Genomic DNA, 23,205 nt, shown 5'->3' on the forward strand with positions numbered 1-23,205 from the left:
AAAGAACAATACAGTAAGAGAGTTTTGGTTGGTGTGGGAGAAGGGAAACCATTTTGACTGTGGAAGCCATTTTCTCTGCTTAGAGGAGACATGCTAGTTAATTCGCTGAGGCCATTCACAGGAATTGGCTGTGAAAGCCATTTCCCTGACCGGAGGAAATATGTTAGTTAAGTGACCCGCTGAATGAACTCTCTCACTGACAATGCTGCTGTACCTCTGCACCCACTGATGAGTCCTCCAAGAGGTCTCTCCCTCTCTCTCCATGGGAACTCCAGCTAAAACAATACCCCTGCAGGCAAGATGTCACCAAACTATTTAATATTGAAAGCCTCTGACCACTTGCTACTATGAACACGATCAGTTTCAATTAGTCAACTAATCAATGTTGTTAGACCAGTAGTATTGTTAACCTTTTTAATATTGTTGAACTATCTATCGTAGTTAGACTGTATTGTTCTGTAACTAACCATCAGCCATTTGTAACCCTTTATAAACAGTATACACCTGTAGTTGAGGGAAGAGGTTAAGACTCATCAGTGCTGAGTGGTCATTCTGAGGTGAGACTTCATTGACCTCTTCCCCCAATATCGTGAAATAAACAGATTTGTCAATTTCACAAGGTCTGTGTACAAGGTTTATTGGAAACGGGAAATTTCTCCGACAATTGGAGATCATCTCTTGAGAAGGGGAAGCAAGGCCACAACCAGGTTAAAAAGCTGGGATATTTGGAATGATTTTCTGGGACACATGGAAGTTCCACAAAGTCATGGTGGTGGTGTATCCAACCTTTAAATGCCAGGAGACCAGAGATGCTGATTTCTTCTTTTGTTATGATGTTTGAAGGGCAAGGATGTTGAGCCAATGAAAAGCACATTGATAAACCAGTTTCCTAGGTTTTGTAGTAAAAAATGAGGTCTGCAGATGCTGGAGATCACAGCTGAAAATGTGTTGCTGGTCAAAGCACAGCAGGCCAGGCAGCATCTAAGGAATAGGCAGCATCCCTATTCCTGAGATGCTGCCTGGCCTGCTGTGCTTTGACCAGCAACACATCCTAGGTTTTGTAGTATAAATTGGACTTTCCACTTTCCGTTGCATGAGCTTTTGACTGCAAAGAGGGAGTGAGGAAATCAAACTAAAGAAAGAAAAATTAAGCAAATCATGAATGGACCAATGTACACAGTTTGAGAAGCAAGTTATCATCGCAATTCAAAGGACATGCAGCAGACAAACTTTCATTGAAGAATATTCACCTCCCAATGGCCGTGGCTTGTAGCTACGGGGACCTGCTGTCATGGTGTGCCACACTTGTCTGTTTTGCTTCATCCTCACACAAGCACTCTGCCAGATTCATTATACCCACTATGTCTGGGTCAACACATCTTCCTGCTCAACTCCACTTTGCCCTTCAGAAGAGATCTCTACAAGCCATTCAGCTCTGATCAAAGACAGTTTCTTTTCAAGTTGTCACTATTTAGGATAGATGGTCGCACTAGAACATATAGATAGTTTTGTCTTTTTTACTCTTGCAATTATGAGTACATGGAATTTATGGCATTATCTTAACACAGACATTTCAAAAGCTTCCATTTTGTTCAACAGTTGTTAACGTATTGTCCATGTTTCTGAAGCATTCAGAAAAGTGATTGAATATAGCATCTTGTGTACCTTTCGCTCCAAGCTTGAGTATTTTTTGTATTAATGTATCCTTTATCTTCACAAAATTACTTCTGGCCATCTCTAGCCTTCTAATTTCTGTGTCAAATCTGCCATTATCCGTTGTCATTTGTCCTAAACAGACAAAGGTATTGACGTGTTCCTGCGCAACAGCAGCTGCTTCAATCCTCAGTTTCTTCTGATGCATTCCTAATAACTGCCGTCGTTTTTACATTTTGGTGTTGATACTCAATTCAAAATCTAAAGTTCTGAATTCTATATTTTGTGAGGCCTCTGTGACTCTGCAAGTAAAACTGTGTTGTCAGTGTATCTAAAATTTCAATGCTCTTGTCTTTAACATTTACCCTTGGAAGTATATCCAACTATAGGAATATTTGTTCTATGTGCAAGTTGAATAATTTTGACTGCAGCACATAACCTTGCTATACACCTCTCTTCACTTAAAATATATCTAACTGTTCCTGTCTAGCCTGATGCTTAATACTTCGTCCCATTGTAGACACTGGATAAGTCACACATCTTTACAGTCAATGTAACATTTCAGGAACGCAACCGCTAATTTTTCGTGACAAATATGATCAAACACTTTTTGTATGGGAATGTTTCTGTTTACTTCTGCATATTTAATGAAGGTTACAATCACTATTCCCTCCACTTTTGCCACTCCAGGATTAAATCCAGGCTGTATTTCATCAATTTCTGCTTCAAATGTATTACTATTCTCTCCAATTGTGAATTTCATAAGAAAGGAGACACACCCAATTGTGAAGAAATTGGAAAGAAAATAAAGAATGCCTGCAGGGAGGAGAAAGTGAAAAGGTGTAATAGGATGTATGATGACATATTGAAACCGGAAATAAATCAGAAATGTGAGTTCCACACTGGAAGGTGAAATCTTTGACAGGTATAAAGAAATAGATAACAACAGACGTTGTGTGCATGCAAGTTAATGAGTACAGGTAAAGCTCCAGGCATAGAAGAATTAACAATAGAACATCTGAAAGGGTTTGGAGAAATAGAATTCAAAGTGATGCCAGAAAGTTGTGTTTAACTATGTAGCAAATGGTACATTTTAAGTGATTGTGACATTCATTATTCATTAAGTTACCAAGAAACGTAAAGCACAAGTGTGCAATCATTTCAGAACATTTACCAAAAGAATGAAAATTAAGAACAAAAAAATCTCGTACTTACGTGCAAATCTTTCAACTGGTCGTGGATTCCGATCAGGCTTTTCATTAGCAACTGAAAACAAAAAGTTGCAAAGAACTTCTTAGCAAGATCTTTACTGAGTCATTCATTCACAGATAATGCATTGAGTTTCAGAGGGGCAACTTTATTTAATTACCAACTTTTGGCTCTATCCGATTAACAAATGTGTTTCGGTACTAAAGATTAAAATCAACAGTTCACACATTCTTACTTTCATATTTGAGTTCGCACAATCACAAAATAGTTATGTTGGAGAAAGAGGCTATTCAGCTCATAGTGTCTGCACTGGTTCTACTGCCTAATGCCAATCTTTTGCCTTTTCCCCACATCCATACACAACATTTCATTCAAACAATGATCCAGTGTCCCCTTTGAATGTCTCAATTGAACGTGTCTCCCCAACATTTCCAGGCTGGGCATTCCATACCCTCACCGTGTGGGAAAAGATTTTACTTACACCACCTTGCTCTGTTTGCACATCACTTTAAGTCATGCCTCTCATTCTTTCCCTCACATAAGCAGGAACAGATTCTTCCTATCTACTCTATCCAGCTCACTCATAATTTTGAAAACTTAGAAACTGTCCTCTCAGCCTTCTTCCCTCCAGAGAGACCCAACTTTTTTAATCTATCCGTGTAACTGAAGTTTTTCATTCTCTGAACCATTCTTGCAAATTGCTTTTGCACTCTCTCCAATGCATTCACATCTTTCCTATAATTTAGCATTCACAAGTGCCAATTAAATGTTATAAGTTGACACTTTTGTTGCAAGGTCTCACATAAAGAATATAATAGGCCAGTTGAATGGAGAACAGTGGATGTGTACAATGATAAATGTGACAAGTGAGAAAAATAGAATATGCTCCGAATGAGTACAATAGAGACTGATAGCTGAGTACAATGGCCAGTGTGACAGATGAGCTCAAGTATGAGCTCAAGGATTCACCAGGTCATTCAGCTCATCATCTCAGTAAAGGCTTGGTCCAAATAGGAACAGAAGAGCTGAACTCCAAAGATGAGGTGACCAGCATTCAATCAAGTATGGCATCAGCTAGTCCTTTATAAACTAACATGACCAGGAATCAAGGGACAACTACCAAAGTTATACTGAGCACAGAGGAAGATGGTCGTGGTCTTTGAAGTTGAGATGACGGAACTGATCTGCGGCCGAACCTTGGGTCCATAAACCTTGATACCCTTGTTTAAGATAGTTGGGCCTAGGACTGTATCAGGATGATGTCCTGCAGCAATATCCTGGAGCTGAGATGACGGAACTTCAAAGACCACAACAGTTCAGCCACAGATCTGCCATGATCTTATTGAGCAGGTTCAATCAGCAGGCTCAAAGGGCTGACTGGTCTACTCCTATTCCTATGTCAATGCACTAATGATTCCTATAGATGGGAAGCTAGGAAATGTCAGCCCACTATTTAAGAAAGAAGGGAGAAAATAAACAGGGAACAACAAACCTGTTAGCCTTATGTCAGTAATAGGGAAAATGCTATAATCTAATAAAAAAATTTGTTTTAACCAGCATCTTATGAACCGGCAAAAATTATATACCTGAAATACTGGAAGTTTACTAAATTATTGCAATCTCCGGGATATGTAAGTAGTCATTTGACGGTTCTCTGCAGGTAAGTTTTATTTAAGGTAAAGTTGCATTATTATTTAAGTGAAATATGCTGTAAAAAAAGTATAAGACTGATGTATAGACGCCCAGCATTTTGTTTCTATCACTTACTGTGTGTTTTCACATTGATTATGTGGACCTCTTGATTACCTGGAATATTTAATCAACTGACAGACTCCTGGTCCCATAGGTGCCGGGTAATAAAATGTTTGCTGTGTAAGGATGGGATAAACAAGCAGAAATGGGCGGCACGGTGGCACAGTGGGATGGGCGGCACGGTGGCACAGTGGTTAGCACTGCTGTCTCACAGCAACTGAGACCCGGGTTCAATTCCCGACTCAGGCAATTGACTGTGTGGAGTTTGCACGTTCTCCCCGTGTCTGCGTGGGTTTCCTCCGGGTGCTCCGGTTTCCTCCCACAGTCCAAAGATGTGCGGGTCAGGTGAATTGACCACGCTAAATTGCCCGTAGTGTTAGGTAAGGAGTAAATGTAGGGGTATGGGTGGGTTGCGCTTCGGCGGGTCGGTGTGGACTTGTTGGGCCGAAGGGCCTGTTTCCACACTGTAAGTAATCTAATCTGTAAGTAATCTAATCTAAAAAACGAATATTTGGATAATAACGACCTGATTGAGCAAGTCAGGATGGATTTGCAAATGGGAAATAGTTTTTGGTGAGCTGAGAGTGTTTTGAGAATATTACTAACAGAAATGAATTTGATGGATATAGTATACTTGAACTTTAAAAGGCTTTTGTTGAAGTCCCTCATTGGAGGTTGGTTAAAAAGATTAAAGTGCATGGATAAGAGATCATGTGCAAGGATTAAGGATTGGCTAACAAGCAGAAATAAGTAGGTCATCCTCACATTATCAGGCTGTGATTTATCAGTGCTTATACCCCAGCTATTCACAATATAGGAATGAATTGGATGTGGAGACCAACTGTAATATTCCAAGTTCCTGGATCACACAAAGATAAGTGGGAATGTGTGCTGTGAGGAAGATGTAAAGTAACCAACCATACGCAAGGAAACCTCCTGTTGATTACCACATACCATCATCCCTTGGGTGAGGGGGAAAATACACTTTTTCTCGTCCTCACCAATCTACCGGCTACAGATACATCTGTACATGATGGTATCGATAGGTGTTCCTGTGGAGACTAATTCCCATTGTCACTTTGGGAATCCATTCCATCATGTTGTCAGACACTATCAACAGTCTAAATCAGACATCAAATAAATCGAGCAAGTCACTGAGGCACTGTGAGCTATCAGTAGCAGCAGATTTGTACTCCAACATAATTTGCAACCTCAAGGCCCAGCATATCCTCCACTGTCCCATTACCATTCAGCCAGAGGACCAATCTGATAAAAAGAGCAATGATGGAGGGCTTCTAGGAGCAGCACCAGCCGTATCTACAAATGAGGTATCAAGCTGATGAACCTACAAGGCACTACTTACGAGCCAGATAGCAAAAGCAGCTAGAAGAGAGCTGAGTAATTCCACAACCAATGGAACAGGTCTCAGCTCTGTCGTCCTGCCATATCCAGGCATACGGTAATTTAGGTAATAGAGGGTTTGGCGTCTCATATCCCATGTCAGTTATCAAGCATCAACTCAGTTATCAAATTCACTAAAGATCCTCAGACAGCACCTTCCAAACCCATGACCACTTCCATCTAGAAGTACAGATACATTGAAACACCACCACCTTTAAGTTCCCTCCAAGCCAGTCACATTCCTGACTTAGGAATATATCGTCATTGCTGGGTCAAAATTCTGACATTCCCTCCATGATGGCATTGTGGGTCAATCTACAGCAAATGGACTGCAGCCATTCAAGAAGGCAGCTCACCACCACCTTCTCAAGGGCAATTAGGAGCCGGCAATAAATGCTGGCCTGCCAGCGATGCCCACATCCCATAAATCAATTTTAAAAAGCATCTTAACTGTTCTAATCCCATTTTCCAGCCCTTGGTCCAAAGCCTGGGTGTTTCAATTGCTTATTTGAATACATCTTAAATGTCTTGAGAGTTCCTGCCTCTACTACCCTTATAGGCAATGAGATCCAGATTTCTGGGTGAAAAATATTTTCCTTAAATCCCTCTAAACCTTCCTGCTCCTTACCTTAAATGTGCGCCCCCTAATTATTGACCCTCAACGAAGGATAAGGTTTCTTCCTAACTGCTCTATCTATGCCCCTCACAATTTTGTACACCCCCATCAGCTTCCTCCCCACAGCTTTCTCTGCTCTAAAGTAAACAATGGCAGACTATCTACTTCCGCATCATAGCTGAATTGCACCAGTTTGGGGCAAAATCCTGGACAATCACCGCTACACCCTCTCAAGTGCAATCACGTCCTTCCTAAAGTGTAGTAATCAGAACTGCACATAGTATCCAGCTGGGGCCTAACTAATATGTTATATAGCTCCATCATTACCTTACATTAAAAGCCATGGGCTCTTAGCGTCTAAACCAATCTGCCACACAAAATCTTGTCAAAAGCTTTACTCAAGTCCATCAACTGCCCAACTCATATCTAGAGAAATTCATAGAAAATTCAAGCAAATTTGTTGACATTATCTCCCCCGACAAAAACAGGCTGACTATCTTTGATTCTTTTATGCCTCTTCAAATAGAGATTAATTCTGCCCCTCAGATTTTTTTGTTCCAATAGTTTCCTCTACCACTGATGGTAGTTGACTTGCTGGCCTGTAGTTTCCTGGTTTATCTCTCCCACCCTCCTTGAGTAATGGTACCACATTAGCTATCCTCCTGTGGACAGAGAGGATTTAAAAATTAATGTCAGAACCCCTGTAATCTCCACCCTTACCTTTTGCAAAAGTCTGGTACACATCAAGGGTTTGGAACTCCTCCACTTTCAAGACCACGTCAACCACTGATATCTCCTCCCTCAAAGCTAGTTTGTTCTAGTATATCACAGTTCCTAGCCCTCATTTCTATCCCCAGACTGTCCTTCTCCATAGTGAATATAGATGCAAAGTACCAATTTAAACCCTCAGCTCTAGATGGAGATTGACACTTTGATCCCAAATGGATCTTTCGCTTTCCCTGAGTATTCTATTGCCGCTAAGCTATATATGTCTTTGAAATTTTCTTAATATTATCCGCCAATTTTTTCATGACCTGCCTTTGCTCTTCTAATTTCTGTTAAACAATCCTCTGTACACCCTCTTCACCCCCAGGATAACCGCTGTCCTGGGCCTTAGGTCCCTACCATGAGCTTGCTTTCTTTTATTATTCAATTCTGTACATCCCTGGACATTCAGGATTCTCCAGTCCCACCCTTCACCTTCTACATTCGACTACATTGGCCCTATATTCTCACCATAATTCTTTTGAATATTGCCCACTCCTCTGAAGTGGATTTTCTTGAAATTAGCTGCTTGGATGGCTGATTGAGATAACCAGTAGGTCCAGGTGATGACAAATAGCTAAGAGCTTGACTTAGTCAAACCGTGTGGGCGGCACGGTGGCACAGTGGTTAGCACTGCTGCCTCACAGCGCCAGAGACCTGGGTTCAATTCCCGACTCAGGCGACTGACTGTGTGGAGTTTGCACATTCTCCCCATGTCTGCGTGGGTTTCCTTCGGGTGCTCCGGTTTCCTCCCACAGTCTAAAGATGTGCAGGTCAGGCGAATTGGCTAAATTGCCCGTAGTGTTAGGTAAAAGGGGAAATATAGGGGAATGGATGGGTTGTGCTTCGGATGGTCGGTGTGGACTTGTTGGGCCGAAGAGCCTGTTTCCACACTGTAAGTAATCTAATCTAATCTAATACGGACTACGAATGGTTCAGGGGTGAAAGCTGCACCGAGTGAAGAAATTAGGGTGAACTGCAAGCTCAACAATTGCATAAGAGAGGTGTCAAAAGCCCTTATGTTTCCTATTTCTCTTTGGTCCTGATCAAAAGGTCATCAACCTGAAATTCTAACTTGGTTTCTTGCAACAAATTATGCCAGACCTGCTAGTTTTTATCCGTGTTATGTTCTCATGCAATGTTTCCAACATTTACAGTATTTTCCCTTTGCGTTTGAGTACAGTGGAGTGCAACAGGAGAATACAACTGAGAGTGCAATGGAGTTGAAGTAGGTGAAGTTTGAAATAGCAATGATAAAACAGAAGGTGAGCCCATAGCAAAACCATCCTAAGCCAATTCACAAGAGCGTTATCAAACAAAAATTGGCTGTGAGCTACATAAGGATTGATGATGAAAAGCACAATCAAATAAGTTGGTTTTGAGAAGCATTTTGGAGGTGGACAGCAAGGTAAATAGCTGCAAAGATGTAGGGAAGGAATTCCAGACCTTATGGCACAACTACCAATGGTGGAGCAACTAACATCTGGGATGTCCAAGAAATCACAATTGTAGGTGTACGGTGTTTCAGATGGTGATGAGGCTGTTGCAGTTGAGAAAGCATGAAGCTGGGAAGGAATTTGAAAACAAGAATGAAAATTTTAACATCAAGATGTAGCTTAACCATGAGTTAGACACGATGGGTGAAAGGATCTTCCTGTGAATTAGGATATGGCAGCAAAGGTTCAGGTGATGTCAACTTAACAGCAGGCACACCATTAAAGAGAAGTTAGAATAGTCTCACCTAAAGATAACAAAAGCATTTATGCCGATTTCAGTGAAAGAATTGTAGCAGAGGCAGAGTCACCGATTAACCAAAGGTAGGAGTAGGCAGTCTTAGTGATGGCGCAGGTATGTAGCTGGAAGTTCACTTTGAGATCAAACATGATGCCAAAGTTGTAAAGAGTCTGGTTCAGCCTCTGTCAATTGCCACTACAGGATGAAATCAGATCGGAGTTTGTGGCAGAGACTCAATCTTCTTAATGTTTCATTTGAGGAGGTTTCTGCTTATCCTGTACAGGATGATGAGTAATTAATCTGATGATTTAGAAACAGTGGAGGAATTGAGATAATTGTTGGTGAGATAGAACAAGGTGTTGTCAGTATACAGTTCATATATGACTGATTTCACCAGAATCATCTGAGACACCTTAGGTAAATTCAATTCAGCATAGATAGCCCAAGTTACTGGTCCCATTTGGAATGTGTTTGGTTAGTTCAGTTGGCTGGACGGCTGATTTGTAATTGCAGGGTGATGCTAACAGCCTACATTCAATGCCTGCACTGGTCGAGGTCATTAATAAGGTTCCACATTCTTGACCTTGCCCTGCCTGAAACATGGTGACCTTCAGGTTTAATCAGCACCAGTCATCTGTCTCTAATGAGACAGCAGCCCTTTATTCATCTGGGACTATGGTGACTTACCTGTTACAATACTACTTGGGGAAAGGTGCCTGCATTAAGTCTTCAGCAGAAGTTGGCTCAATATTGACAACAGTAAAGGCTTACTACATACAAAAACAGAATGTGCTGGAAGAAACTCAACAGGTCTAGCAGCATCTATGGAGAGGAAAAACATAGTTAATATTTCAAGTTGTGAATTTTCATCAGAAGAGAAGGACTATTAGGTTGACATAAGTAGAAAGAAGGATAGGGGTGTAAGGCAGGATTTCAGGGAGGTAGGATGAAGGCTGAGAGCTAGAACAAACAGGGTAGTTATCTCTGGTATGTTTCCTGTGCCACGTGATAGCGAGGCAAGGAATAGGGAGAGATATCAGCTGAACACGTGGCTGAAGGATGGTACAGGAGAGAGGGTTTCAGTTACTTGGAAAATTGGGGCTCATTCTGGGGTAAGTGGGACCTGTACAAGCAGGATGGTCTTCACTTGAACCAGAGGGGTACTAATATCCTGGGTGGGAAATTTGTTGGTGTTATTCGGGTGGGTTTAAACTAGCTCAGCAGGGGGATGGGAACTGGAAGTGTAATTGCAGTGCACAGGAGGATGAGCATAGGGAGGACAGGGAGAGGATTTCACGGTCACAGGAATGTGCTGGCAGACAACAATCTGGTTTGACGTGTGTCTACTTCAATGCCAGAAGTATCCAAAACAAGGTAGGTGAGCTTGCAGCATGGATAGGTACATGGGATTTCGATGTTGTGGCCATTTTGGAGACATGGATAGAACAGGGTGAGAAATGGGTGTTGCAGAGATCACCTGTCCTTGATAGCTAGGTCCCTGTCAGGCAGGGAGGAAGTGATAAGGTAAGGGAACCGTGCTTTACTACAGAAATTGCAGAAGAAGGAGGCTTTTGTGTTAATAAGACAAGATGGTTCAGATGAGGCGATGGAGAGTTACAGATCAGCTAGGAAGGATTTAAAGAGAGAGTTAAGAAGAGCAAAGAGAGGACACTAGCAGTCTTTAGCAAATAGAACAAAGGACAAGCCTAAAGCTTTCTATAGGTATGTGAGGAATAAAAGGATGACTAGGGTAGGAATAGGGCCAGTCAAAGACAGAAGTGGGAAGTTGAGTGTTGACCCTGTAGAGATTGGAGAGGTGCTAAATGAACATTCTCATTGGTTTGCACTCAGGAAAAGGAGAATATTGTAGAGGAAAAGAATGAGATACGAGATATTAGACTAGAAAGGATCGAGGTTAGTTACGATGAGTTGTTATCAAGTCTAGAAGGAGTGAAAGTAGACAATTCCCCTGGGCCAGATGGGATTTATCTGAGGATTCTCTGGGAAGCTAGGGAGAAGATAGCAGAGCCATGGTCAACAGGTTTGGTACCTGAGGACTGGAGGATTGCAAATGCTGTGCCCTTGTTCAAGAAGGGCAGTCAAGATGACCCAGGTAATTATAGACCAGTGAGCCTTATTTTTGTTGTAGGAAAGGTTTTGGAAAGGATTATAAGAGATAGGATTTATAATCATCGAGCAAGCAACAATTTGATTTCAGAGAGTCAACATGGTTTCGTCAGGGGCAGGTCATGTCTCACAAACCTCATTGAGTTTTTTGAGAAGGTGACCAAGCATGTAGATGAGGGTAGGGCAGTTGACATGGTATATTGTACATGGACTTCTGTAAAGCCTTTGATAAGGTTCCACATGGTAAGCTGTTGGAGAAAGTGCAGAGGTATGGAATTGAGGGTGATTTAGCAGTTTGGGATAGAAACTGGCTTTCTGAAAGAAGGCAGCGAGTGGTGGCTGATAGAAAGTATTCAGCCTGGAGTCTGGTTACTAGTGGTATGCCACAAGGATCTGTTTTGGGACCACTACTGTTTGTCATTTTCATAAATGAATTAGACATGGGCATAGTTGGATGGATTAGTAAATTTGCAGATGACACTAAAGTCAGTGGAGCAATGGACAGTTTAACTAGGTGGAGAGTCATAGAGTCATAGAGATGCACAGCTGGAAACAGAGCTTTTGGTCCAACCTGTCCATGCCGACCAGATATCCCAACCCAATCCAGGCCCACTTGCCAGCACCTGGCCCATATCCCTCCAAACCCTTCCTATTCATATACACATCCAAATTGTACAATTGCCTTTTAAATGGTGTAATTGTACCAGCCTCCACCACTTCCTCTGGCATCTCATTCTATACACAAAGCACCCTCTGCATGAAAACGTTGTCCCTTAGGTTTCTTTTATATCTTTCCCCTCTCATCCTAAACCTATGCCCTCTTGTTCTGGACTCCCCGACCCTAGGGAAAAGACTTTGTCTATTTACCCTATCTATGCACCTCATAATTTTGGAAACCTCCATAAGGTCACCCCTCAGCCTCCGACGCTCCAGGGAAACCAACCCCAGCCTGTTCAGACTCTCCCTATTGCTCAAATCTTCCAACCCTGGCAACATCCTTGTAAATCGTTTCTGAACCCTTTCAAGTTTCACAACATCTTTCTAATAGGAAGGAGGCCAGAATTGCACGCAACGTGCAACAGTGGCCTAACCAATATCCTGTACAGATGCAACATGACCTCCCAACTCCTGTACTCAATACTCTGACCAATAAAGGGAAGCATACCAAATACCTTCTTCACTTTCCTATCTACCTGCAACTCCACTTTCAAGGAGCTATGAACCTACATACCAAAGTCTCTTTGTCCAGCAACACTTCCTAGGACCTTACCATTAAGTGTATAAGTCCTGCTAAGATTTGCTTTTCCAAAATGTAGCACCTCTGAATTTATCTGAATTAAACTCCATCTGCCACTTCTCAGCCCATTGGCCCATCTGGTCCAGATCCTGTTGTAATCTGAGGTAACCTTCTTTGCTGTCCACCACAGTACCAATGTTGGTGTCATTTGTAAACTGACTAATTATATCTCTTATGCTCACATCCAATAGTCACAGGTGAGGTGATTGGCTAACGTGGTGCCACTGTTTAAGAAGGGCAGTAAAGACAAGCCAGGGAACTACAGACCGGTGAGCCTGGCCTCGGTGGTGGGCAAGTTGTCGGAGCGAATCCTGAGAGACAGGACGTACGTGTATTAGGAAAGGCAAGGATTGATTCGGGATAGTCAACATGGCTTTTTGCATGGGAAATCATGTCTCACAAACTTGATTGAGTTTGTTGAAGAAGTAACAAAGAGGATTGATGAGGGCAGAGCAGTAGATGTGATCTATATGGACTTCAGTAAGGCGTTTGACAAGGTTCCCCATGGGAGACTGGTGAGCAAGGTTAGATCTCATGGAATACAGGGAGAACTAGCCATGTGGATACAGAATTGGCTCAAAGGTAGAAGACAGAGGGTTGTTTTTCAAACTGGAGGCCTGTGACCAGTGGAGTGCCACAAGAATCGGTGCTGGGTCCGGCAAATGGAGTCCAATGCAGCTAAATGTGAGGTGATTCACTTTGGGAAGAATAACAGGAAGGCAAAGTTCTGGGTCAAAAGAAAGATGCTTGGTAGTGTGATGCTCAGAGGGATCTTGGAGTCCATATACATAGATCCCTTAAAGTTGCCACCCAGGTGGATAGTGCTGTTAAGAAGGCATATGGTGTGTTAGGTTTCATTGGTAGAGGGATTGAGTTCCGGAGCCGCAATATCATGCTGCAACTATATAAATCGCTAGTGCAATCGCACTTGGAATATTGTGTAGAGTTCTGGTCGCCATATTTCGGGAAGAATGAGGAAGCATTGGAAAAAGTGCAGAGGAGATTTACCAGGATGTTTCCTGGTGTGGAGGGAAGGTCTTATGAGGAAAGGCTGAGAGACTTGCGTCTGCTGTCATTGGAAAGAAGAAGGCTAAGAGGGGATTTGATAGAGACATACAAGACAATCAGAGGATTAGATAGGGTAGACAGTGAAAGTCTTTTTCCTAGGATAATGACATCAGCTTGTACGAGGGGACTATGACTCTATAACTAAAAATTGAGGGGTGATAGATTTAAGACAGATGTCAGAGGCAGGTTCTTTACACAGAGAGTGGTAAAGGCATGGAATGCCCTATCTGCCAATGTAGTTAATTCAGATTTAAACAATCCTTGGATAAGCACATGGATGATGATGGGATAGTATAGGAGGACGAGCTGAGAATAGTTCACAGGTCGGTGGAACATTGAATGCTGAAGGGCCTGTTCTGTGTTGTATTATTCTACGTTCTATGTTCTATGTTGTACTTAAATTACTATTCACATTATCTGAGATACACGTTACTTTTACAAGAAACTATCAATCTCAAGCTGAACTTAATTGTAAGCTTTCATTATTGTCACTTCCACGAACTCAAGCATTTAGACTTCAAACAACAAATGGTTAGTTCCTCTCAAGAACAGTCCTTTCTATCCTGAAGAGCAGCACTGTCAGTGGCTTTGGTCACTTTAGGACATCTGACACTCCCCTTAGCTTACCAAAGACATTGTTCCCACCCTGCAGGAACCAACAGGAAAAACAAGTTGTTCTGCTCTGTACTCACCCCCATCATTGCCACTTGCTGTCAGAGGCCCCACTAAAATGTGTAACCTCACAGATACCTTTCAGACATTGACACTGAGGAGCAGCATATCTATATGAAAGACAGGAAAAGGCTAAGAACAGTTCTTGCAAGATCAACAAGGGAAATATTGCAATTTACAAATAGAAGGAGGTCAAGTTGCCCATTACCCTGTTCTGTCATTCACCAACATTAGGGGTACCAATATATAAGCAGAAAAAGACATAGAAAATCATTTACAGTTCAAAATTAGATAGATAAAAATGAAACCAGGAGTCCAGGTAAGCTGCATAATGACGAGGCAACATTGGAGGAAAATGATGTGATCAACTGTGTCAATGATTCTGATAGGTCAATTGGACAAGGATAGACTGTTTAATTTTGTCATACAACACCAGGTTAGACTACCTTGTATGTGAGTGGGATGGGCAGGGCTAGGGTTGTCAGAGCTCAAACTGATTCTAAACGGAAATAGAGAGGAATTGTGTTTCAATGGATTGTCCTCCACTTTGCTTTGGTTTCATGTCAAGCTTCAACTCCAGATTTAGGCTGGACTTAGATGGTAACTGCAATGTCCGTGGAATCTCAAATCTGTTGATCAATTATGCAGCTCACCCTTTCTGAGACTTATAGAATCCCTGTGTGATTTGTTTTTCAAAGTAGATCATGTTTATTCATGACATATGAGTGGTCGAAAGGGTAAGGTGATTTTTTAGAATGCAAATGATGCCGTTGAGTGCCTAATTTTAAGATGTTAATTTGGTTCAGTCTACCATCAGGCATCTCTGCTTGGAGAAACATAGAATGAGTGAGGAGCCAATTAGGTTGAAGTGGGAATTCAGGGAAAGTGGTGCTTAAAATGTTTATTGCAATTAATAAAATGTATTAAACATTTATCGTATATATCAGTACTTCGAATTTTTTAATGCTTCCATAGTTTACTCATTTAACACCAAGTGAACTAAAGTTAATATAAATTAACCAAAATAAAATAAAACAAAGAACTACAGATACTGAAGATCTGGAACAAAAATGGAAAGTACTGGAGAAACTCATAGGTCTGGCAACATCTATAGAGAAAAAAACTCCAGTTTTCCTCTTGACAGATGCTCGTAGACCTGCTGAATTTCTTCAGCACTTTTCCACTTTTGTTTCAAATTGAAATAAAGTTAAGTGAAGTAAAGTTAAAACATGGCAGAGCAGTTCAGTCCAATGGAATGCATTACCCCTTGTTTGCTGGTAGTTTTAGATTCTACCTGGATGGTCTCATTGGCAGTAAGCATCTACAGAAACCTCAGCTCCAGGTTTCAGAGTTCAAGCGATGGCTGAATTCACTGTGAGTCAACCATAGGATTGATAGCCAAATACGTAGCATGCTCAGAGAAGGAGGAAGAAGAGGAGGAAAACAACAGTGAGAAAGGATTTGTTAGACTAAAAGATGGGCATTTGTGTGACGGGGTAAATATGACTTCAGATAAGTTGCCGCCCTAGTGCCCGGATCAAAGATGTCACAGAGCAGCTGCAGGACATTTTTCTGAGGGAGGGTGAACAATCCGAGATTGTTGTCCATGTCGGTACCAATGACTTAAATATGAAGTAAAACCTCCAAACGGACCCCACCACCAAGGATATATTTCCCTCCCCTCCCCTATCAGCGTTCCGCAAGGACCACTCCCTTCGTGACTCCCTTGTCAGATCCACACCCCCCACCAACCCAACCTCCACCCCCGGCACCTTCCCCTGCAACCGCAGGAAATGTAAAACTTGCACCCACACCTCCACACTCACTTCCCTCCAAGGCCCCAAGGGATCCTTCCATATCCGCCACAAGTTCACCTGTACCTCCACACACATCATCTATTGCATCCGCTGCACCCGATGTGGCCTCCTCTATATTGGTGAGACAGGCCGCTTACTTGCGGAACGCTTCAGAGAACACCTCTGGGCCGCCCGAACCAACCAACCCAATCACCCCGTGGCTCAACACTTTAACTCCCCCTCCCACTCCACCGAGGACATGCAGGTCCTTGGACTCCTCCACCGGCAGAACACAACTACACGACGGCTGGAGGAGGAGCGCCTCATCTTCCGCCTGGGAACCCTCCAACCACAATGTATGAATTCAGATTTCTCCAGCTTCCTCATTTCCCCTCCCCCCACCTTGTCTCAGTCGGTTCCCTCAACTCAGCACCGCCCTCCTAACCTGCAATCCTCTTCCTGACCTCTCCGCCCCCACCCCACTCCGGCCTATCACCCTCACCTTGACCTCCTTCCACCTATCCCACCTCCATCGCCCCTCCCCCTAGTCCCTCCTCCCTACCTTTTATCTCAGCCTGCTTGGCTCTCTCTCTCTTATTCCTGATGAAGGGCTTATGCTCGAAACGTCGAATTCTCTATTCCTGAGATGCTGCCTAACCTGCTGTGCTTTGACCAGCAACACATTTGCAGCTTAAATATGAAGGGAATGAAATCCTTATAGCAGATTTCAGGGAAATGGGAAGGAATCTGAATGTCCGGATGTCTAAAGCAGCAATCTCAAAATTACTACCAATGCCACATGCTCGCAAACATGGAAATAGAAAATTTCAGAGAACATGTGACTGAAAAACTGGTGGAGGAGGGATGGCATCAGACGTCTAAGGAATTGGACTAATACTTATGCAGGTAGTGCTAGAACTGCTAAGCATTTCTAATATTTTCAGTTTTCTTTTACATTCAAAATTCCAGTATGAGTTACGCTTTGTTTTCAAGATTTTGGTCAATGATAAACCCAGAATATTGATGGTGAAGGATTCTATTGTGACAATGTCTCTATTAGTCATGGGAAGGTAATCAGACTCTCTCTTTTTGGAAATGGTCATTGCCAGTTGCAAATGTCTCTTCCCACTTATCAGCTCAAGCCCGAGCTCTTCCGACATATGAGCCTGCCAGGATGTGAGAAATTGTAATTGGAAGTGAACACTGGACAATCAGTGAGCATCCCTACTTCTCAGCTTATGATAAAGGAAGATCACTGACAAAGAAGTGTACTTACAATAGAGAATTAAAAGTGAAGATTCAATGAGATAAAATGACATATGTAGAGCATATTTTAGCAGAAGAGCACTTGGCACCAGTGCTCAGAAGATTGTCATGTTTCACCAAAAGAGAAAATGTTGGAAAATTTCAGCAGGTCTGGCAGCCTCTGTAAGGAGAGAAAAGAGCTGACATTTCGAGTCTAACTGACCCTTTGTCAAAGCTCAATGAAACTGTGGACCAGGACTGCTTTGAAAGGCTCCAGCATCTGCAGTAATTTGCCTTTATTTATTGTCATGTTTCAGTTAATTATGAAAAATGGCAAATGTTTACTTACAATGAATCCATTTATATTTATTGACCTCAAAAGTATCATGTGGTCTGCATTTATCCTGTGTATAGCGTATACAAAAATATATTTTCCACAAAGCCCATTGGTGTCAGATAGGATAAAGGCAATTGTTGAGACTAATAAGAAGTTAGACAGATTCAGTCCTGGTGAGGTATGATGTAGGTGGGAAGTCATGAGCATGCAAAGAATATGAAAGGCACATAAAGCAATATTGTAGAAGGAACAGAAGAAAATAGTTCAGAGGACTACTGACAATTGTGACATTTAGAAAGTTGATCTCTGATTATTGACTATCACACTCCAAGACAGAGTGAATGATATTGAATTCTGGTATGTTAAATACCATCTGTACCTTAAAAAAATATTGTTTTTGAATTCAATAGGAAATACAATTTGGGAATCAATAACAGGATATGCTGAAAGGGGTGGGATGGTATGTCGCCAATATGTATTTATGATTTCAAGGCTGTTATGATAGTTTTCAGTTGAATGGTGGATGGCTTTGCTCAACACCATTGCAATTATAAAATCATGCAATTGCAAAATTCTTCTCATCTCTTGCAAAATACAGACAATTCTATACACCAACACAAAGATCCAAAGCTAAGTTTTATTTCAAACTATATTTCAAAAGCTCTGCAAAATGCGTATTTTCCTTTGTAAGCTATACTATGTAAATAAATGATTTTATTTTCTTTCTTCACATCCTTGAAAGCCCCAAACTAATTTGAACCTCTTTGCACTACATCTTGCAGATCTGAGGAACTGGATTCTGGAGTGGAAAGTCTGCAGGGGTTTCCATGGGAACGCACGAAGAAACAGCAGGATTTAACTCAATAGAAATGCTGCATTTAAAGGATTTTGGCTTTTGGCCATTTTGATTTTGTTCCCATGGATTTTCTTTTCACAAAAACACCAAGGCCCAATTGATAACCAAACATTGTTGATGAGGTTTCCTATTTAACTAATTTGCTAAATGGTTAAAATATTGCATTTCATTCATTGGCATGCAATACTGAATATTAATTTAAAAATACAAATAAAATGATAGATTGATGGTGATTCACCCCTTTTCGTGATGTTAAATATTGTACACAGATAAAAACAGGCCATACAGCTCAAAAAGCTCATCTCAAAATTTATATTTACAACATTATACATAAGCAGAATGATTCAAATCACATTTATTAGGCCCCTTTCCATGTTTATTCATTTATCCACCTGCTCAACTTAATTTTGAGAGTTCTTTCCTGCAGCTTTTTCCCTGAAAATGTTACTCCTAGATGTGAATTTCAAAACTTCACAACACTTTGTCCCAAATCTTCCAATCTCTGATTTGTGAGCAATGGACAAATAACCTGAGACATGCATTGTGGAAGCCCTAATGTGTAGCCATACATTGGCATTACTAGGAAGTTTGACCTTCTAATGGACAATTCTGCCCCCTGTCACCTTCCAGAAAGTCACCTACTCTGAACAAGAATCACAGATGTTATAGTTAGACAGGAAATGGACAGGTTAGAACTTAGTCTAATCCCTGGTTAACTAGTCCCTCCCTCCACAAACGCTCACACTGAACACCCCCTCATAACTTTATCTTCAATTAGGCAACTACCTTCCCTGATCCCCGACTACTCTCTCGAACCCGCAACTGCCTCTCTGACCTAATCCAACTACCCATTAGAGAGGCAATGGGTAGAATTATCTCTGGACTGTTAATCCAGAGACCCAGGAATGTTCTGGGGACCTGGTTCGAATCCTGCCATAGCAGATGGTGGAATTTGAATTCAATAAATAGCTGGAATTAAGAATCTAATGACTACTAAAAATCCATTGTCAATTGTCAGGAAAAACCCATCTGGTTCAATAATGTCATTAGGAAAGGAAACTGTCACCCTTACCTGATCTGGTCTAAATGTGACTCCAGACCCACAGACTCTGGGCAATTAAGGATGTGCAATAAATGTTGACTAGCCAGCACCCTCATCCCATGAATGAATAAAGAAAACAAACACCAACTTGTCAAACATCCAAGTTACCCCTACTCACCCACCTGGCTACTCTGACCATGCCACCTCAGTAAACTGTAATCTCATTCACCTACCTCTTCACCCAACCTGTCACCTTATAACCTCACCCACCTGTCGCATCACTCATTAACACATTGTCTGTCACCTTGTCCATCTGTCACTCTAATATCTGACCACCCTACTAACCTGTAATCTCACCATCCTACCCACTTACCTCATCCACCCATCCATTTTTCCCTTTCACTCATTTGTCCATTCACCCATTCACTAATGTTCACACTGAACCTTTAAACACATGATGCAGCAGCTAAAACTGTAAAAAAGGGAGTATTCCTCCAATGCTACAGCACTACAATGGAGCTCTTCAATGGACTCTATGCCCTACATTTCTGGAGATGCTAAGGTCAGAAGACCTTGTAAAAAATGTAGAACAATGTCAGGGCAGGAAATATTCGAGTGGGACCAATCAATGACAACTGCTGTTTGACTGCAAACAAGGCCATTGTATTTAAAAAATTCTCTAAATCATGGTCCTAAATCTGTCAGATTTAATTTTATATTTATGGAGCCTTACCCTGGACGTCTAAACTACTGTAAACAATCTCTTTCTATGTACACCATTCCACTGAACATCTATAATTTATTAAATTGAGATGAAATACTGGAGATTTTTTCTTACATTGCGAGATGACTATTAATAATTATAGGTTAGAAATTACCATGACTGATGACACTATGTAAATAATGGTCCAAATTCTGCAGTGGTAATGATGACAAAATTACAAGTGTTCACCAACATTATACCTATTAAACAGGTAGTGACATACACCATTAAGCATCTCTGCATCATCCCCACAGCTCATCCTCCCACCTAGCTTTATGTAGTCTCCAAACTTGGAGATATTACATTTAGATCCCTCATCTAAATCATCGATATCCATCGCCCTTACAGGAGAGTGATTGACCTCTAGAAGTGATGGCATCCTGTATTCACTGCAGCTGATGATATAACTTGTTCCTCATCAGCTGCCTGCAATAAAGAATCAGCTTGAGTGTAGATGTCCGCGGTTGCTATGATATAGCACCACATGTTCACTAGAATCATAGACTCCCAACAGTGCCCATCAAGACTTCATGACATCCCAAAGAACATCCCACCCAGACCCAGATGGAGACCTCATTCTACTTTCATAACCTTGCATTCACTTTATCTAACCTGGACACAACAGGGTGATTTAGCATGGCCAATCCACCTAACCGACACATCTTTAGAAAGTGCGAGGTAACCAAAGCACCCAGTGGAAACCCACACAGACACGGGGTGAACGTGTGAACTCCATACAGTCACGTAAGGCTGGAATTGAACCCGGGCCCTTGGCAATGTGAGGCAGCATTGCTCACCACTGAGCCATCATATTACCGCTAAATACAATTGGGATGACAACTTCTCTATACAAATGAGATGATTATTGTTGCGAGTACTGAACATTTGTTTATGAGCTCTCCAAAACTCAGCTCTGGATGATTTGGCTGGTTTATTAAAAAGTAATTGTCATTTCCAGAAGTGTGTTACTAGTAAGTAGATTTTTAGGTAGATTATTAGAATAATAGCTTGGGTGGGGCATGGCATAAACGATTGAACTGGACAATATTCCAGGCTTTTCTTATGTTCTTCAATAGGTATGTTTCTCCACTTTAAGATTGTCTTGTACTGTGTTGGATATGTTCAGGTTCATTTGAGAAATCTCACTTCTGCTCCAAGCTTTTCGTTTGACTGTTATTACAATCACATAATGCAGCTGAGGGGGTGAATCAGATGCCCCTTTTCAACCTCTTTGGCTGGTTACAATTCATTCCAATTAAAATGTAGAGTCATAGAGGTGTACAGCACGGAAACAGACCCTTCAGTCCAACTCGTCCATGCCGACCAGATATCCTATCCTAATCTAGTCCCATTTGCCAGCACAGTCCCATATCCCTCCAAATCCTTCCTATTCATATAGCTATCCAGGTGCCTTTTAAATGCTGCAATTGTACCAGCCTCTACCACTTCCTCTGGCAGTTCATTCCACACACGCACCACCCTTTGCATGAAAAAGTTGCCCCTTAAGTTTCTTTTATATCTTTCCTTTCTCACTCTAATCCTATGCCTTCTAGTTCTGGACTCCCCTACCCCAGGGAAAATACTTTGTCTATTTATCCTATCATTGCCCCTCATGATTTTATAAACCTCTATGAAGTCACACCTCAGTCTCGGACGCTCCAGTAGTTAACTAATTTGCCAGAAATGAAACTAGGAGCCAGTTATAAGGTCACCTTGAGTGAAAACTATTTTACTACTTTTAACACCAATAGGAGTAGCAAAAACACAGCATCAAATGCACATAAACGCAAGTATAAAAGGAAAAACGGGATAGTGTCAAGTGCAAAAAGGAAGATAAAATAGCATGCAGTTTAGAGTCTTTAGGGTGTCCTTCAAATGTTAGATTTTATTTTGAGTCCATGATTGGTTAAAGGTGTGAATCAGTGGCAGTCGTGAATATTTCATATATGATCGCGTTCTCAGTTTCAGATTTGTATTAAAAATAGGAATGCAAGTTTCTTCATGTCTTCACTTCATTCAATTTCATTTATTCCAGATTGATTTCCTCGAGCTTAACTCACACCGTGGCCAAGTCATTACTGGGAGCATTTTTAAGACAGCTTCCTTCTTTATAAAATAATTTCAACCCATGGAAGTGCCAGGTATTAGAATAATTTGATGAAAGTTGAAAATTAATCTTCAGTACTTTACCACTATCATGACTTGAGAAATAATTTGGAGATGATGTGTGGTGCAAAATTTCATAACTTACCAAGTATCTGAGTTCTACAATTCTACAATCTCACTCGTCGCTGGCTAACTCCCAGTCGTCTGCAGAGCAGCCGATGGTGACAAAATAATTGGTTCCTGCGAGAGTAGGGATTTGCTCCAAACTTGATCCATAGTCTGTCTGGAATGTTATGGTCATGAGTGGCTTGTTATTTTGCTTAAATTGAGATTCATTTCAATCAATGCATTAGTTGATGTATTGCTTAATCTTATTAATCAAGTTTGGCAAGTCGGGGGCTTCTCTTGCCTTCCTCAGGTTAAAGCCTACTCCTTGGTGGCTTGAATAGATGTGCTTCAATATTTCATTTCTCAATTCTTTGTCTCCAAGCCTATCAAGCATATCAAACAAGCTAGACATCAAGAAAACTTGACATGGAAACCAGTAAGTAGTTGAAAATGTGTTGCTGGTTAAAGCATAGCAGGTTAGGCAGCATCCAAGGAACAGAAAATTCGACGTTTCGGGCCAGAGGCCTTCATCAGGAATGAGGAGAGGGTGCCAGGCAGGCTCAGATAAAAGGTAGGGGGGAGGGACTTAGGGGAGGGGCGATGGAGATGTGATAGGTGGAAGGAGGTCAAGGTGAGGGTGATAGGTCGGAGAGGGAGT

The 23,205-nt window shown here is 41.6% G+C and overlaps 1 protein-coding gene across 1 annotated transcript in view; it reads right to left on the reverse strand.

The window, feature by feature from the left end:
• The window catches only part of LOC132815176 (dual specificity calcium/calmodulin-dependent 3',5'-cyclic nucleotide phosphodiesterase 1A-like), a 579,100-nt gene that overhangs the window by 498,585 nt on the left and 57,310 nt on the right, over window positions 1–23,205 (reverse strand). Inside the window, exon 2 of the mRNA XM_060823990.1 lies at window positions 2,869–2,919. Within this exon, the coding sequence (XP_060679973.1) occupies window positions 2,869–2,919 (51 nt within the window). The remainder of the gene's footprint in view (window positions 1–2,868; window positions 2,920–23,205) is intronic.

Source organism: Hemiscyllium ocellatum, chromosome 4 (genome assembly GCF_020745735.1).
Source record: "Hemiscyllium ocellatum isolate sHemOce1 chromosome 4, sHemOce1.pat.X.cur, whole genome shotgun sequence".
NCBI classification, from domain to species: Eukaryota; Metazoa; Chordata; class Chondrichthyes; order Orectolobiformes; family Hemiscylliidae; genus Hemiscyllium; species Hemiscyllium ocellatum.